The 19723-nt window shown below is 42.1% G+C and overlaps 1 protein-coding gene across 2 annotated transcripts in view; it reads right to left on the bottom strand.

Moving 5' to 3' along the window:
* Positions 1-599: 599 nt before the first annotated feature.
* The window catches only part of LOC130275818 (protein Wnt-7a), a 101506-nt gene continuing 82382 nt past the window's right edge, over positions 600-19723 (bottom strand). For both annotated transcript variants that reach the window (XM_056524289.1, XM_056524290.1), the window contains one exon: positions 600-3606. In XM_056524289.1, the coding sequence (XP_056380264.1) occupies positions 3127-3606 (480 nt within the window). In that variant the 3' untranslated portion in view covers positions 600-3126. The remainder of the gene's footprint in view (positions 3607-19723) is intronic.

The raw sequence follows: 19723 nt of genomic DNA on the forward strand, positions 1-19723 counted from the left end.
GAAAAACTGACATTCATGGAAAACTACCTGAAAAGGTGGTGTGATTGAGCTGATTTGCAGATCCTTTCTTCCTAGAATTCCCGGTGGTTGACTAGTCCTATGTAGCCACCAGCTTAGTTACACCCCTGATTTCTTGCCGACAGGTCCGTATTAACTATGCTTTGTTACTATGTTACTTCTGCATGTGGAGAAGTTAGGAAAAAAGTTTACAGTAAAGTAAACATCTTTGGGTGAAGACTTGGCACAAGTTTTTACCAGTTTGGAAACAGTCTGTCTATATAGGATACTTTATTGAAAGGCTTATGTAATAGCCCTCCTATCTTTTATGTAGGATATCTTACACATCATGATCACTTACCAGATACTCACATTTTCCATGTACCAATAAGTATCAGAAGAAGGTAAGTTGACATTGGCATATCCATATAAAGTGTCCCTAGGCCGCAACTTTGTAATAAAATCATATCTGTCCCATCAACCAGCCAAACCAACTCTCAACATCATGGCACCCATAACATATTTTTTTTTATCGTCTGCATGTTTTTTTTTCCATTTATAAAATTTAAGTGTTAAAAAAGACATGAAAAACAATATTTCAGATCCATGATTTTATTGCGACTAAAATGGATTGATGAGCTGATGTAGAGTTCACACTGCATATTACTGAGCAATGGAAAAAAAAAATTCTGGAATAAGCCATCTTAGCTGAATGCTTAAAGATGAAAACATACTGCAAAATTAGAGTTGTGACCATTTCATATCCAAAAGACACAATTCTGCACTGTGTCAATAAAAAGAGATGCAATTTCCAGTCGTAAAACTCTGAATTCAGTGAACAATAGGAAAGCCATTTTGTTCACAGGAAAAAAACTTTAAAGAAAAAGTTACCCTCTTACCAGACCTACAGCATTGTGCATTATATATCAGTAGTTAATAAAACCAGAAAATTATTTTATAAAAATATTTTTCATCTTTTATCAGTTCAGTAGTCTGACAATAAATTAATCTCACCTAAAAACCTATCCTGATATCTTATACATCGATGTACATTGGTCTAACACTGTTTACAAAAATCAAACATAAAAGTACATAAGGACTAAAAGGAACACAACGCCAATTGTTAACAGCGTATGGGACATTTTTACTTAAATATTTTTTTTTACTTTTTTTTTTTTTTTAAGTTTTATTATACTGTTAACATTTAGCATCCCACAACATTTGAGGAGCAAAGCAGGCGAACGCTCAGAGCAATCGGAAAAAAAAAGTAAGCTTTGTGTGTTATCTGTGAGAATCAGGCTGTGTATGTGAAGCTAGTTTGTACAGTCATAGTCTACAGTCTGTCAGTGATAAAATCTAATTTGACAGTAACACAATATAGAGATTTAATAGGCAGCATACACAGCACATTTGCTAATAATAACCGTAGATCTTAATGACTGATGCATGTGGGAAGCAAAATCAGATTTTTCTTTTTTTCCCCCTCTTCCGAATGGGATAAGCTAGCAAATATTTAATACTAATCACATATTTAAGCCACGTGACACATCGTAGGCTCCACAACCTCCATCGCTTATGTGTATTCTGCAAATTGTTCATCAGAAAACACATAACATCTATTAACGAGTATTGTCCTAACCAGATTGATTTTATTTTTATTATTATTTTTTAATTAACTTTAATTTTTTTTTTTTTATCATTGATACCCGATTGAATAAAAAGAAATCAAATTTATACTAAACTCAATGTTAGCAGACTAAATCGGTATGTATTTGCTTAATCCCACAAGTAAGATACTTTCTGATGAAAAAAAAAAACCTGAAGATTATAGAATGATACAGGCAGGCATAATATAAATAAAATATTCATATAAAAATAGTCTCTTACAAAATATACTCTTTTTTTTCCGTATGGTCCATTTCCGTAAGATTTCAATGTTTGACTGGAACATTCATTCCAACAAATGAAATCCAAATTTATTCATTTAGAACAAAAAAAAATAAAATAAAAATAACATAATCAGACACTTAAATATTGATAGTGATTATTCCAGACAGCTAGCAGCAAACAGCACAAAAGTAAGAAAAAAATGTCTGCTTTTTCCATAAAACAGAAAAACAAACAAGACTATCCCTTGTAGGCAGCTATAAATGGGATCTGAGTAATATATTATTTACACCTCCAGTTTTTTTTCCCAATACATAAATCTCATTTTCTAAATAATTAAAAGATTTTTTTTGTTTTTTTTGTTCGGTATAAGACAGTTCCAAATGGCAGTCGTTTTTGTTTTTTGTTTTCTTTTATATGTTAAATAAATTAATATTAGTTTACTCTACAATATATTGTTAAATAACATCACTAATATGTAAAGTCCCTGTGCCAACAAAAATAAAAATTATAATATATTTATATGTATATATATATATATATATATATATATATATATATATATATATAACAGCACCTTATTAACAAGAAAAAAAAATCAGTCATGGAGAGGGAGAAATGTAAAAAAAAAGGAAATTTAAAAAAATGATGGCGACAAAATTAGGAGCATAAATAACCTTAATCTGCATAATCCACACTCTAAGCGGGAAGTCACACAATTCACTGTTAACCTATCCATTTAACTTTGTTAATATGGCGGCTGTTTTTATAATATCCCTCCGATTCCAGTCATGTAGTTTACAATACACAGTGTATTATTTTTAGGTGTGAACCACCAGCGGCTTGATTCTTTAGCACATTTTTGTCTATTCGGGAAAATAAGAGGGAAAAAATAACAGTGTAAGGCTCCGACTACTTCCTTGATGCTATGTTCCTTGATGGCTTGGACCTTTGACTGTGTTAAGGAGAAGACCTCCAATGTATGGAGAGTACCTTAAAAATGATCTAACCCCCTCATTCTCTTTATAGCTGTAGACATGAAGAATTCAGACATATTAGGTTGTCATTGTATGAGTGGGCTCAAAAATACCCAAACAAAAGACAACAGTGGTCCAATCACTTTGCTTCCTACAAGACGACGGGACTCTAGGCCACAGTCCTGCAGTATGAGGCTGGAGATCATGTGCAAATGTACGATATTAGTTCCCAAGGCTAAAACATGTCCTCATCCAGGTAATGCTCTCATTTACATGTGAACACTTCTGTTCTTTCGCTGCATGTGTTGCATTTCACATAGCAGCACCAGTGGAACTTACAGTTACACTGCCACACACGAGAGTACTGGTGGGTATTGTACCCTCTTCCACAGCACATTAAGTCACAGCCATTTGTGTGTTGGGCTGTCTTGTTGCACAGTCGACCCTGCGTGCCCACACTGCCTGACACCGGGTCTTCATCACAATAATTTGGAGACTTTTCTATGTACACCAAGTCTGTGTCCATTGGCTTGCGAAAGGACAGCGGCTTCTTGATTTTGAGGAACATCGGTCGTTTATTTCTGCTGGCTCGAACCGGTTCAACTTGAACAGCTTCACTGTATTTGTCCTTCAGGAGAAATCCTACTTCACGAAACTTTGGCAGTGTGGTCCAGCATGTTTTTGTCGTACAAGATCCTGATACTCCATGGCACTTGCACTCCAGTTTCATGTTCTCCTCTAAGACCTGCAAAAAATAAATAAATGAATGAATGAGTGAATGAAAACAACAATAATCAATTAGGTAAATCAGCTGGAGAAGGTCAAATATCAGTTGAGCCTTTACGAAATATTGAGGGTTCTGCCTCCACTGTCCATTTAACACATTGAAGAATGTTAAAGGGGTACTCCGCCCCTAGACATTTTATCCCCTATCCTATCCTAGATAAGATGTCTAGGGGTAGAGTACTCCTTTAAGAAGGCTTTGTTTCTATGACATGTCAGTCAGACATCTACTCAAAGTCAAACTGGCATAAATCCAGCGGCTGGGACACCCAATGTGTAGGACCCATCATCAAACATAATAAAGTGATGACTGCAGACAGCAAACCCTCTCTTTACAGATATCAAATGTAGATGCACAAGCCTCTCTTCATATCTCCCATTGCGTTCAAAGGAGATGCAAGGATTCATAATTATCTCTGCTTGAAGACTAACACCAAGACCCTTTCATACAAGACTGAAATAAGGGACCCAGCTAGGACAAGCTCCTCAGGTGACAGGCACATTTCCAATATACTCTTTACTTGGCATACAGGATGTTTTCCAAGATTACAATTGGCCCAAGCTAGTATCTCAACCACTAAAATGTACAATAGGGTCAATTTCAAGAGAAACCATTTAAATTATCGTTTTTTTTTAATTGTGAGGGTTCGTGTATAGTATATTTATAAGGTAAGCCTAAAAACATTGTGTGACAAATGCAGAATTTTTAAGGTTCCTCTGCAAAAGACTAGATGCCTGACTTAAAGGGGTCTTCCAATATTCCCCATGTTGATGGCAATGTGGTGAAATGAAGGGGAAAAAAGCCATACTAACCTACCTCCCGGTCCCCCACTGGTGATGCTGCAGCTCCCATTCTTCTCCTTCCGATCCTCCTGTCTTCTTGATTGACTTGAGCGGGCAGGTCCTGCATCAAGCTCTCATTTTGGAAGCAGGAAGAAGACAGGAGATCGGGGTACTGGAAGGAGACAAACAGGAGCTGCAGGGGACCAGCAGGGAACAGGGGGATAGGTAATTATGGATTTTTCTGAAACTTTTTGCACATGTCCACTTGGCCTCCTTTACCTTTGCTATTTAAAGTATTGGGTAGAGATCAAGCGCCTTCTGATCCCCGTTCCAACCCATGGTTCTGAATCTGTTCTTATACCAGATATTGGGATCTTTAAAGGGGTTATCCGGTGAAAAAAATGTATTCCCTATCCTGTGGACAGGGGGTAATTTTTTTTTTGACAGATTATAAAAACATATCTGCTCCCTTCCAAAAGCAGCGCTACGCCTGTCCTCAGGTTGTGTGTGGTATTAAAACTTGGCTCCATTAACTGTGGAACTGAGCTGCAATACCATACACAAACTAACCACAAGAGTGGCACTTTTTTGTGGATGAGAGCAGCTATGTGTTTCTACCTGTAAGGTAGAAGTGAATTACTTGGGAATTGGCTCCTTTTTGTACCCGTATTCTACAAATGTTCAAAACTAATATATGTCACATCTCTGAACTTTTTTTTTACTTTTGTAGTTTTATTCGGTCTGTCAGGATTAATTTGACAGTCTAAAATAATAGAAAACAAAAAATGAAAAATGTATCTTACTTCTGCCTAGCCAGAATCCAGCTAAGTACCCAGTGGAGCTGCTAATAGAAAGTCTCAATATATTGTCTCTCCATCCATGTGTGCCTAATATGCCCCTTCCAAACAGCGTAAATTTCCTATCAACGTATTTCATTAGCAGCCAAGCTGCAGACAATGGCAATGCTCTGATGGAATAAACAGTTTGATTGGAAATAGCTGAGTGTGCTGGTCAAGTGGATCAACAAGCGAAAGAGTCCGCTGTTCATGGAGCTCCTATGCAATATCACACAATATGCCAGCTGACTCAGGAGCTTGGGGAGCTCAGAGCATTCTGGGTGTCGAATACCTGGCATAGGACGACTATACGGATTTGATGTCCTTTCTAAACCAATAGCTAATGACATTTTGCCTAACCTTCTTGTCAGAAACCCAGACAGGTTATGTGGTCGCATCCCGCAATGTTTTACTGACAAAAGGCACTGGCCTAATGAGTAATATAATAGTTAAGAAGGTTTATATAAATTAAATGATGCTATATAACAAATCACTGAGAGAAAACGCCATAAGATAATCATTGCCCCCAGTAATACCTCTAAAATATATATCACTGACGCAAAAGAGGTATCACACAAAATATAACTTTTATTAGGTATATATTAAAAAGTACAGAATCGGATCCGTGGGAACCACGGATCCGATTCTGTACTTTTTAATATATACCTAATAAAAGTTAGATTTTTTGTGCATTATATTATTTAATATTGTAGACTATACTATGTTTTACTTTTATATTCTAAGCAGTATTGATTTATTTGAGAAGAAAATTTACTATACTATATTCTGGGGCCATAACTGACTATGAGAAAAAAGGGACCACAGTGCTGTTTAGTACTGCACTCATTATGCTGATAGTTAAAGGAACACACCAGTGGAAAAAAAAAATTTCATATCAACTGGTGCCAGAAAGTTAAACAGATTTACTTCTATTAAAAAATCTTAAACCTTCCAGTACTTATCAGCTGCTGTATATTACAGAGGATGTGGAGTTGTTCTTTCCAGTCTGACCACAGTGCTCTCTGCTGATACCTCTATCCATGGCAGGAACTGTCCAGAGAACAAGCAAATTCCCATAGCAAACCTCTCCTGCTCTGGAAAGTTCCTGATACAGACAGAGGTGTCAGCAGAGAGAACTGTGGTCAGACAGAAAAGAACTTCAAAGAGAAATACAACTTCCTGTGGAGCATACAGCTGCTGATAAGTACTGGAAGGAATACGTTTTTTAAATAGAAGTAATTTACACATCTGTTTAACTTTCTGGCACTCGTTGATTTGAAAATTCATTTTAAAATTTGTTTTTCACCGGAGTACCCCTTTAAGTGCTTCTCCCAGAGCCATAGCTATATGGTTCAAGAAAGTAAGGAGGTAAAGAAGAAAAGTGTTAAAGGGGTACTCCACTGGAAAACATTTTCTTTTAAAACAACTGGTGCCAGAAAGTTAAACAGATTTGTAAATGACTTCTATAAAAAAAATCCCAATCCTTTCAGTACCTATCAGCTGCTGTATTATCCACGGGAAGTTCTTTCTTTTTTTTTTTCACTGTGCTCTCTGCAGACACCTCTGTCCATTTCAGAAACTTTCCAGACCAACAGAGGTTTGCTACGGGGATTTGCTTCTGCTGTGGACAGTTCCTGATATGGACAGAGGTGTCAGCAGAGAGCAATGTGGTCAGACAGAAAGGAAATTCAAAAAGAAAAGAACTTCCTGTGGATTATACAGCAGCAGATAAGTACTAGAAGGATTTGGATTTTTAAATAGAAGTAATTTCAAATGTTTTCCAGTGGAGTACCCCTTTAAAGAGGTTATCCAGAGATTAGAAAACCATAGTTGCTTTCTTCCAGAAACAGCGCCACTCTTGTCCACAGTTTGAGAGCAGTATTACAGACGAATTCTATTGAACTGAATGCAGTGAAGTTGTAACACCACACACAACCTGAGGATAGCTGTGGCACTGTTTTGAAAAGAAAGTAGCTATGTTTTTCTAATCATGGATAACCCCTGAAAGTTAGGGGTTAGTGCCAGAAAGTTAAACAGATTTTTAAATTACTTCTATTTAAAAATCTTAATCCTTCGATTACTTATCAGCTGCTGTATACTACAGAGGAATTTATTTTCTGTCTGACCACAGTGTTCTCTGCTGACACCTCTGTCCATGTTAGGAACTGTCAAGAGCAGGAGAAAATCCCCATAGCAAACCTCTCCTGCTCTGGACAGACAGAGGTGTCAGCAGAGAGCACTGATGTCAGACAGAAAATAAATTCAAAAAGAAAATAACTTCCTCTGTAGTATACAGAAGCTGATAAGTACTGGAAGGATTAAGATTTTTAAATAGAAGTCATTTACAAATCTGTTTAACTTTCTGCCACCAGTTGATTAAAAAAAATTAGTTTTCCAGCGGAGTACCCCTTTAATGTTTTTGTGCTTATGACTATACTTTTGACTATACCCACTGATCAGTGTTTTGATGCAGGGTGAAGGGCTGTGATTATGTGAATTGTAGTACTGAACAACTGCTCAACCAGGAAGCACAGTGATTATCCGACATAGGGTGAGACCCACAGACACAAAACAAATAGTTTGTCTGTGGTTTGAGAACTGGGGCAGACAGGTAAGCATTGCTATGTGCTTCTGCAGCATTTTGATTTTTTTACCTGATATCATAGTAACCCTTTAAATAAAAAGGTAAAAAATAGGACTTCAAAAAATTGGCTGTACAAAATGACACTAAATCAAATAAGGCCTTAAAGGGATTTCACAAATGTTAACAAGAGTTCTTGAAATGCAAAGTATATGTCACGATTCGGCTTACGGGTTGTGGATCCGCTGTGTCAGCGAGGGATTGGCGTGGACCGTGCTAGTGGACCGGTTCTAAGAGGCTACTGGTTTTCACCAGAGCCCGCCGCAAAGCGGGATGGTCTTGCTGCGGCAGTAGCAACCAGGTCGTATCCACTAGCAACGGCTCAACCTCGCTGACTGCTGAGAAGGCGTGGGACAGAAGGACTAGGCAGAGGCAAGGTCAGACGTAGCAGAAGGTCGGGGGCAGGCGGCAAGGTTCGTAGTCAGGATGGATAGCAGAAGTTCAGGTAACACAGGCTTTGGACACACTAAACGCTTTCACTGGCACAAGGCAACAAGATCCGGCAAGGGAGTGCAGGGGAAGTGAACAGATATAGTCTGGGAGCAGATGGAAGCCAATTAAGCTAATTGGGCCAGGCACCAATCATTGGTGCACTGGCCCTTTAAGTCTCAGAGAGCTGGCGCGCGCGCGCCCTAGAGAGCGGAGCCGCGCGCGCCAGCACATGACAGCAGGGGACCGGGACGGGTAAGTGACCTGGGATGCGAATCGTGAGAGGGCGCGTCCCGCTGTGCGAATCGCATCCCCGACGGCCATGACAGTGCAGCGCTCCCGGTCAGCGGGACTGACCGGGGCGCTGCAGGGAGAAAGACGCCGTGAGCGCTCCGGGGAGGAGCGGGGACCCGGAGCGCTAGGCGTAACAGTCCCCCCCCCCTTAGGTCTCCCCTTTTTTTTGTCCGGTGACTGCCTCCCCTGGGATGAGGACACCGGGAAAGAATGGAGGGTTTCCTCAACGGCAGGCAGTACAGCAGGAGTAGGAATGGGGAGGGAGGGCAGAGGGTGAAGCTTGGCACGGGGCAGGGAGACACAAGGACGGGAGCCATGAGGAGGCACAGAGGCTTGCCTGACGGGACTGGGAGGGGGGGAGAGGCACTTCCTGTGGCAGGCAGAGTCCCAGTTCTTGATCTCCCCGGTAGTCCAATCAAGGGTGGGAGAATGAAGCCGGAGCCATGGCAGACCGAGGAGGACCTCAGAGGTACAGTTGGGGAGAACGAAGAGCTCAATCCTTTCGTGGTGGGGTCCAATAGACATCAGGAGGGGTTCTGTGCGGTAACGCACGGTGCAATCCAATCTGACTCCGTTGACCGCGGAAATGTAGAGCGGCTTGACGAGACGGGTCACCGGGATGCCGAATTTATTCACAAAGGACTCCAAAATAAAATTCCCAGAGGCCCCAGAGTCCAAGCAGGCCACGGCTGAAAGGGAGGAGTTGGCTGAAGGAGAAATCCGCACGGGCACCGTGAGACGTGAAGAAGCAGACTTAGAACCAAGAGATGCCACACCCACGTGAGCTGGGTGCGTGCGTGCGTTTCCCAGGCGTGGAGGACGGATAGGGCAATCCACCAAGAAATGCTCGGTACTGGCACAGTACAGACAGAGATTTTCTTCTCTACGGCGATTCCTCTTTTCCTGGGTCAGGCGAGACCGATCCACTTGCATGGCCTCCTCGGCGGGAGGCCCAGGCGTAGACTGCAAAGGATGCTGTGGGAGAGGAGCCCAGAGATCTAAGTCTTTTTCCTGGCGGAGCTCTTGGTGTCGCTCAGAAAAACGCATGTCAATGCGGGTAGCCAAATGGATGAGTTCTTGGAGGTTGGCAGGAATCTCTCGTGCGGCCAGCACATCCTTGATGCGACTGGATAGGCCTTTTTTAAAGGTCGCGCAGAGAGCCTCGTTATTCCATGATAACTCGGAAGCAAGAGTACGAAATTGGATGGCGTACTCGCCCACTGAAGAATTACCCTGGACCAGGTTCAACAGGGCAGTCTCGGCAGAAGAAGCTCGGGCTGGCTCCTCGAAGACACTCCGGACTTCAGCGAAGAAGGACTGGACTGTGGCTGTGGCAGGATCATTGCGGTCCCAGAGCGGTGTGGCCCAAGACAAGGCCTTTCCTGAAAGAAGGCTTACTACGAACGCCACCTTAGACCGTTCTGTAGGAAACAAGTCCGACAACATCTCCATATGCAGGGAACACTGAGACAAAAATCCACGGCAGAGTTTAGAGTCCCCATCAAATTTGTCCGGCAGGGACAAGCGGAGGTTAGGAGCGGCCACTCGCTGCGGAGGAGGTGCAGGAGCTGGCGGAGGAGATGGTTGCTGCTGTAGCAGAGGCAGAAGTTGCTGTAACATGGCGGTCAACTGCGACAGCTGCTGTCCTTGTTGGGCAATCTGCTGCGATTGCTGAGCGACCACCGTGGGAAGATCAGCGAGACTTGGCAGCGGCACCTCAGCGGGATCCATGGCCGGATCTACTGTCATGATTCGGCTTACGGGTTGTGGATCCGCTGTGTCAGCGAGGGATTGGCGTGGACCGTGCTAGTGGACCGGTTCTAAGAGGCTACTGGTTTTCACCAGAGCCCGCCGCAAAGCGGGATGGTCTTGCTGCGGCAGTAGCAACCAGGTCGTATCCACTAGCAACGGCTCAACCTCGCTGACTGCTGAGAAGGCGTGGGACAGAAGGACTAGGCAGAGGCAAGGTCAGACGTAGCAGAAGGTCGGGGGCAGGCGGCAAGGTTCGTAGTCAGGATGGATAGCAGAAGTTCAGGTAACACAGGCTTTGGACACACTAAACGCTTTCACTGGCACAAGGCAACAAGATCCGGCAAGGGAGTGCAGGGGAAGTGAACAGATATAGTCTGGGAGCAGATGGAAGCCAATTAAGCTAATTGGGCCAGGCACCAATCATTGGTGCACTGGCCCTTTAAGTCTCAGAGAGCTGGCGCGCGCGCGCCCTAGAGAGCGGAGCCGCGCGCGCCAGCACATGACAGCAGGGGACCGGGACGGGTAAGTGACCTGGGATGCGAATCGCGAGAGGGCGCGTCCCGCTGTGCGAATCGCATCCCCGACGGCCATGACAGTGCAGCGCTCCCGGTCAGCGGGACTGACCGGGGCGCTGCAGGGAGAAAGACGCCGTGAGCGCTCCGGGGAGGAGCGGGGACCCGGAGCACTAGGCGTAACAGTATATTGGAAAACTGCATGAAATTTTAATTCATTACTAAGCTTTATTTACCAAAAATATAAAATTGTTAAAATTGTAATAACAATATTTAAATTTACAGAAAAAAATATAAATTAATAATAATAACAATAATAATAACACTTATTAGAAAATACAAACATTTTAAATTTCCATGAATACTTAATAGTTTTTATATATTTTTGTGGTGGTTTTCTTTTAATTAAAATAATTCAGTAAATGTAACTCAACACTATGGGAAGCTACTGACATCTGGCAGGCATACTGTGTCTAGAGGTTTTCCCTAAACGTGTTCCCTATAACCTGTGCATCCTTGAAAGAAAATATTTCCAGAACTATAATGCAGAACTTATGAATTATCCTTTGAATAGGTCAGTAATATCAGATTGATGAGGTTCCCACTCCATACACCCCAGCTATACATGGTTGTGCCTGGTAAACAATAAACAGAATGTAGCATCCCATCATACCCAGGCTATGAGCTTACTGGTTGTAAGGAGATACAGGGAGCCATATTTCTGCCAATATAGGGGATAAGTAGCTGATCACGGGGGGCGGGGCGGGGTCAGACCGCTTCCATTAACATCCCCAAACTTTATTGCAAATCCATTAAAACATTGAATAAAAAAATTATTATTCACAAAAAAAGAAACTAACTGCTTAGCAATGCTTAATCATGGCTTAATAAGGACAGCCAAGAGGTTCAAAACATGTTGGAATTTTGTTTCTTTTTTTATTCATGCTTCATTTTTTTTTTTTATTCATTTTATTTTTAAATGGATTGTGAATACAGTTTTTGGACTTTCTTGGAAGCTGGTGACTGGAACCTATTCACATTGTGCTTTACATATACAGGACTCGGCCCGCTCTGCTCCATGTCATCCAAGCTCCATATGAACATCACTGAAGGATTTGCTGAAACTCCATATACAGACCTATGTTGGTGAGCTGATTGCATTGTTTATGTCTCTGTCTTCTCAGATGATGTACAGTAGAACATTGATTGGGTAGTGGCCATTCTCTTTTGTACATCATGGACAAGCCATATAAGAAAAACTGGCCTAGCAGGATACTATGGGATTATCAAATGGGCACATTTTCAATACTGTTACAGACCAGGCCACAACACTGCTCACTAAGTTTTGCAGGCAACTGAAGATCAGCATTTGATCATCATCATGACATGTTTGTGGTCCATCTACAACCTATTGGTATGAATGATGATCATGTGACCTGAGTGTGGTTTATGGTTTATTTGTGGAGCAGTTGCACAAGGTTTACTTAATCCACCATCAGTTTATAATACAATTTCTAAAATATCTTTGTAATATGTCTGTCTAGCTCATGGGTGTATGTACCATAGTGGTAGACCATACGGCTGCTATGGAGCCCTTTGACTGAGGGGGGCCACTCCTTGATTGGTCTCATTTCTTTTTATTTTGGTAAAAAAAACTGTTGTCTAGTCAGAGAACCACATTGTTAGCAAATTAATGGAGGGCATATTTACCATTGGGTCATGGAAATAAGGCAAAATTATATGTCCTATTTCGATATTTTCCATGGGGGCCCTCAGATTAATTTCTTCTGGTGAGTCAAGACTCACTAGTTTGACAATGCCACATGGAAAATTATATTTACATTGAGTTAAGGATTCTAGTGTGACATCTTCCTCCTCATGCTTATATAGAAATGGGCACTAAAAATCATATTTTCTTGTCTTATAGAATTAAACTCACAATTTAAAAAAAATGCAAGAAATGTCTCTTGGGCTTGAATAATTCCTTGATAATTCCCTTTAGCTTCTTGACCTGAGCCGAGGGAGTTCAGTGGCTGTCAGTAAACTGTCCTGTACAACATTTCCAACTATGCAACCATACAGCAACTCAGCCTGAAGCAGCGTGCATGAACTTACATGTATACATTCAGATCATACTATTTTGAACTTGTCATTTACTGTATGTCTTATGAAAGGAACAAGAAGTCATAAATCTTTCCGACTGACAGGTGCTTCTGTTTATCAATTTCTCTATGTTTCCTTGGTATGTTAATAGACCATCTATAGAAAGTAAATGAATAGCAATAGTTTGGAGTGGAATGATGATGAAATGGAAAATTGTGGATCATGAGAATTTGTGAGGAATGCTGATGGCAGATTTAGGGTTGATTTAAAATAGCCGGTGAAGTTACTGTGCGAGGATGGAATAGGCTGACGTGTGAGGTGGGTCCTGGAGAAAGAAGACTTCAAAGGAAGAAACATTATATTTACACCATGATGCCACTTTCACCGACCCTTACTAGCATTAGTAGGGTTACTACAAACTCTGGTCTCCATGTCAATATCTCACTTGAGGACATAGGGGGTTATTTATCAATAATGGTCTTGGCTAGATCATTTGTGTTGTTTGTCCAGATGTGGTTTCTTTGGCCGTGCTGCTCCAAATTTATCATATTGTCGCAGTGACCATGATAAATTTCGCGCAGATCTGCACTCATTTTCTACCATCGCTTTCAGATCATGTCTACCCTGCTTCTGAGGAGCTTGCTTGTCTTTGTGTTCGGCTTTATTTGTTTTAGTTTTAATTTTAAGGCAAATTATTGTCTAAAAGAAGGTCTGCAAAGAGAGTCTCACATTTGAATAGTGGTTTACCTTGCTTCAGGCCAGGAAATAAAAAAAATATTGTTTGAGAGACTAAGGATTTAGTTGAACAGAATTTTTTTTTTTCACCTTTCACTTTTTTTTGGTATTTTGTTATCATCACTTTGTAGGATATTTTTTTTAAACTTGGGCACATGAAAGAGTTAGATTTTGGCCATTGCTAACAATCTTATTTTTTCTTATGTCTTTACCATTCCTATTTTGTATCTTAAAAAATATATCTGATTGTTTCATATGGACAACTGCTTTACTTTCCATTTGCACGTTGTAAGCACAACCCCCACCTGTGGACTTCGGGCCCTCATACCACCCTCATGGAGTCTGTTTCTGGAGACATGTTCATTTGTGGCCTGCTGGAGGTCATTTTGCTGGGCTCTGGCAGTGCTCCTCCTACTCCTCCTTGCACAAAGGCGGAGGTAGCGGTCTTGCTGCTGGATTGTTGCCCTCCTACGGCCTCCTCCCCATCTTCTGATGTACTGGCCTGTCTCCTGGTATCGTCTCCATGGTCTGGACACTATGCTGACAGACACACCAAACCTTCTTGCCACAGCTCGCATTGATGTGCCATCCTGGATGAGCTACACTACCTGAGTTACGTGTGGGTTGTAGACTCGGTCTAATGCTACCACTAGAGTGAAAGCACCACTAGCATTCAAATGTGACCAAAACATTAGTAAGGAAGCATTTTTTTTTACCTTTCACTTTTTTTTAATTTATTTATCATCAATTTGTCAGATATTTTTTAAACTTGGGCACATAAAATACTTAGATTTTGACCTTTGCTCACAATCTTACTTTTCCCTTACGTCTTTATTTTGGCCTCAGACAATTTTATTTTTACGTTTTCGTTTTTTACTCCTTGCCTTCTAAAAATCATAACTCTTTTATATTGTCATCCACAGACTAGTATGAGGGCTGTTTTTTGTTTGCGACCAGTTGTCCTTTGTAATGACATCACTCATTTTTCTATAAAATGTATGGTGCAACCAAATAAAAAAATACTATTTATGTGGGGAAATTGATAAGAAAACCACAATTTTGCTAATTTTGGACGGTTTCGTTTGCATGCTGTACAATTTACAGTAAAATAGACCTGTTTTCTTTATTCTGTGGGTCAATACGATTAAAATGATACCCATGATTACATACTTTTCTATTATTTTACCGCTTAAAAAAAATCCCAAACTTTTCAACCAAATTAGTGCATTTAAAATCCCTCTATTTTGCTGACCTATAACTTTTTCATTTTTCCGTATAAGCAGCGGTATGGGGGCAAATTTTTAGCGCTGTTATCTTAAAAAAAATTTATACCACATTTGCATATATAAAACTTTTAATACGTTTTTTTTAACAATTTTACTTGGAACAAAATGTTATAAAAAGCAGCAATTTTGGACTTTTTTTTTACGTTCATGCCATACAACGTACAGGATAATTACCATTATATTTTAATAGTTCAGATATTTACCCATGCGGCGATACCAAATATGCTTATTGAACTTTTTTTTTTACACTTTTTGGGGGTAAAATGGGGAAAAACTGAAAATTTACATTTTTATTGGGGGAGGGGATTTTTCAAATTTTTTGTTACTTTTATTTTTTACTTTTTTTACATTTATTTTTACACTTTAACCCCTTAAGGACCGGGCGTTTTTCGGGTTTTGCTCTTTCGTTTTTTCCTCCTTACCTTTTTTGCGCCACTAATTCTACTTTGTAATGATATCAGTCATTTTACCCAAAAATCTACGGCGAAACGGTAAAAAAAATCATTGTGCGACAAAATTGAAAAAATACAGCCATTTTGTAAATTTTGGGGGCTTCCGTTTCTACGTAGTAAATGTTTCGGTAAAAATGACACCTTATTTTTATTCTCTAGGTCCATATGGTTAAAATAATACCCTACTTGTATAGGTTTGATTTTGTACTGCTTCAGAAAAAAATCATAACTACATGCAGGAAAATGTATATGTTTAAAATTGTCATCTTCTGACCCCTATAACTTTTTTATTTTTGCATTGATCTAACTTTTTGATCACTTTTTATTCATTTTTCATGATATAAAAAGTGACCAAAAATACGCTATTTTGGACTTTGAATTTTTTTTGCGCGTACGCCATTGACCGTGCGGTTTAATTAGCATATATTTTATAATTCGGACATTTTCGCACGCGGCGATACCACATATGTTTATTTTTGTTTTTATTTACACAGTTTTTTTTTATTATTGGAAATGCCGGGTGATTCAAACTTTTATTAGAGGAAGGGATCATTCAAAGGGTTAATGATTTTGTTTACACTTTTATTTTGCAATATTATAGCCCCCATAGGGGGCTATAACATTGCATTTACTGATCTTTAACTCTGTTCAATGCATCTCCATAGGGATGCATTGATCAGGGTTTTTGGCGATTGATTGCTCAAGCCTGGATCTCAGGCTTGAAGCATTCAATCGGCGATCGGACTGCAAGAAGGAAGGTAAGAGACCTTCCTCCTGTAGTACAGCTGTTCGGGATGCCGCGATTTCACCACGCCGATCCCGAACAGCTCCCTGAGCTAGCCGGGCACTTTTACTTTCACTTTTAGCCGCGTGGCTCAGCTTTGAGCGAGCGGCTAAAGGGTATTAGCGCGCGGCACCGCGATCTGTGCCGCACCCTATTAGAGGCGGGTCCCGGCTTCACTATGACGCCGGGCCCGCCGAGATATGATGCGGGGTCACCGTGGGACCCCACGTTATATCACGGGAGCGGGACCAAGGACATACTCATATGTCCTTGATCCTTAAGGGATTAATAGTCCCCATAGGGGACTATTTATAGCAATCATTTGATTGCTAATACTGTTCAGTGCTATGCATAGGGAATTACACTGATCAGTGTTATCAGTCATCTTCTGCTCTGGTCTGCTTGATCTCAGACCAGAGCAGAAGACCAGTGGAAGGCAGCGGAGACAGGTGAGGGGACATCCATGTGCTGTTCTGGATGATCGGATTGCCGCTGCAGCGCTGCGGGCAATCCGATCATCCATTTTAGTGACTGCAGCGCTGCAGATGCCGTGAGCCGTATTGATCAGGGCATGTAAGGGGTTAATGGTGGACATCCGCGTGGTTGCGGATGTCAGCCATTACCGGCGGGTCCCTGGCTGCTATCAGCCGCCTGGGACCTGCCGCGCATGACCCGAGCATCGCTCCGATGCTCGCAGTCATGTATAGGACTTAAATGTACGTCCTGGTACATTGAGTACCACTGCACCAGGACATCCTGCGTTGTTAAGGGGTTAGAACTGTGAAAAAATGCAACAAAACGCCATTAGCGCAAAAATAACATAAATTTGCAAATGTAGACCAAAAAAAGCAATAGAACGCATTGATAAATAACCCCCATAGTCCTTTCTACTTACAATAACAATACAGTAAGGTTTAGTTTGTGTCTAATTACACTGCTCAAAAAAAATAAAGGGAACACTAAGATAATACATCCTAGATCTGAATGAATGAACTAATGGCATGAAATACTTTTGTATTTACATAATTGAATGTGCTGACAACAAAATCACACAAAAATGATCAATGGAAATCAAATTTATCAAGCCATGGAGGTCTGGATATGGAGTTACACTCAAAATCAAAGTGGAAAACCACACTACAGGCTGATCTAACTTTGTTGTAAAGTCCTTAAAGGAGATATCCAGTGGTGACTCAGTGGTGAGCAACTTATCCCCTATCCTAAGGATAGGGGATAAGTTGCAGATCGCGGGGGGTCCGACCGCTGGGGCCCCCTGCGATCTCCTGTACGGAGCCCTGACAGCCCGGGGGAAGGGGGCGTGTCGACCTCCGCACGAGGCGGCGGCCGACACGCCCCCTCAATACAACTCTATGGCAGAGCCGAAGCGCTGCCTTCGGCAATCTCCGGCTCTGCCATTGAGGTGTATTGAGGGGGCGTGTCGGCCGCCGCTTCGTGCGGGGGTCGACACCCGCTATCTGGGCCAAGAGCCGGGGCCCTGTACAGAGAGATCGCAGGGGGCCCCAGCGGTCGGACCCCCCCGCGATCTCAAACTTATCCCCTATCCTTAGGATGGGGATACGTTTTTCACCACTGGACTACCCCTTTAAAACAAGTCAAAATGAAGCTCAGTAGTGTGTGTGGCCTCCACGTGCCCGTATGACCTTCCTACAATGCCTGGGCATGCTCCTGATGAGGTGGCAGATGGTCTCCTGAGGGATGTCCTCCCAGACCTGGACTAAAGCATCCGCCAACTCCTGGACAGTCTGTGGTGCAACGTGGCGTTGGTGGATGGAGCAAGACATGATGTCCCAGATGTGCTCAATCAGATTCAGGTCTGGGGAATGGCCAGGCCAGTCCATAGCATCAATGCCTTCCTCTTGCAGGAACTGCTGACACACTCCAGCCACATGAGGTCTAGCATTGTCTTGCATTAGGAGGAAGCCAGGGCCAACCGCACCAGCATATGGTCTCACAAGGGGTCTGAGGATCTCATTGCGGTACCTAATGGCAGTCTGGCTACCTCTGGCAAGCACATGGAGGGCTGTGTGGCCCCCCAAAAGAAATGTCACCCCCCACCATTACTGACCCACTGCCAAACTGGTCATGCTGGAGGATGTTGAAGGCAGCAGAATGTTCTCCACAGCGTCTCCAGACTCTGTTACGTCTGTCATATGTGCTCAGAGTGAACCTGCTTTCATCTGTGAAGAGCGCAGGGTGCCAGTGGCAAATTTGTCAATCTTGATGTTCTCTGGCAAATGCCAAACATCCTGCACAGTATTGGGCTGTAAGCACAAACCCCACCTGTGGACGTTGGGCCATCATACCACCCTCATGGAGTCTGTTTCTGACAATCTGAGTGGACACATGCACATTTGTGGCCATTGTACAGGGCTCTGGCAGTGCTCCTCCTGCTCCTCGTTGCACAAAGGCGGAGGTAGCAGTCCTGCTGCTGGGTTGTTGCCCTCCTACAGCCTCCTCCACGTCTCCTGAAGTTCTAGCCTGTCTCCTGGTAGCGCCTCCATGCTCTGGACACTACGCTGACAGACACAGCAAACCTTCTTGCAACAGCTCGCATTGATGTGCCATCCTGCGTGAGCTGCACTACCTGAGCCACTTGTGTGGGTTGTAGACTCCTTCTCATGCTACCACTAGAGTGAAAGCACTGCCAGCATTCAAAAATGATGAAAACATCAGCCAGGAAGCATAGGAACTGAAAAGTGGTCTGTGGTCACCACCTGCAGAACCATTCCTTAATTGGGGGTGTCTTGCTAATTGCCTATAATTACCACCTGTTGTCGGTTCCATTTGCACAACAGCATGTGAAATTGATTGTCAATCAGTGTTGCTTCCTGAGTGGACAGTGTGGTTTCACAAAAGTGTCATTGACTTGGAGTTACATTGTGTTGTTTAAGTGTTCCCTTTATTTTTTTGAGCAGTGTATGTAGGCTTCCTCCAGGTCACCAAATAACCAGCCTTCTTACCGACTCATTGGGCCTCAGACAACAGACCACCATTAGATCCTTTGCAGATGTTTCCCTAAGACACACTAGTTTCTACAACAATTTGTGAGTGAAGCCCTAAAAAGTCATCATGGTGCGCAACCTGACCTAGAGGGAGACTTGATCTGTTGTTCTGATGTTCAAGAAAAAAGAACAATATGTTCACATCTTTCAAAAACTGGAACTGCTATGCTTGTAAAAGACTAAAAATGACAGTAACCATCAAGTTTGTTGTGCCTCTATGTGAAAAAAAATCCTGTTTTCACCCTAAATTGTCAACTGAAAATGCATCAGGGTAGCACAATGCCCACACTTACTCCTTATCCTTGAGTGTCTAAGCAGTTGCAAAATTACAACCCCCAGCACGATCAGTAAAAGGCTAGGAGTTGCAGTTTTGCAACAACTGGAGGCACCCTGGTTGGGAAACACTTGCCTAAGTAATACAAAAATATGCAACATACAAACAGCTGTAC

This window comes from Hyla sarda, chromosome 6, assembly GCF_029499605.1.
Source record: "Hyla sarda isolate aHylSar1 chromosome 6, aHylSar1.hap1, whole genome shotgun sequence".
Classification (NCBI taxonomy): Eukaryota; Metazoa; Chordata; class Amphibia; order Anura; family Hylidae; genus Hyla; species Hyla sarda.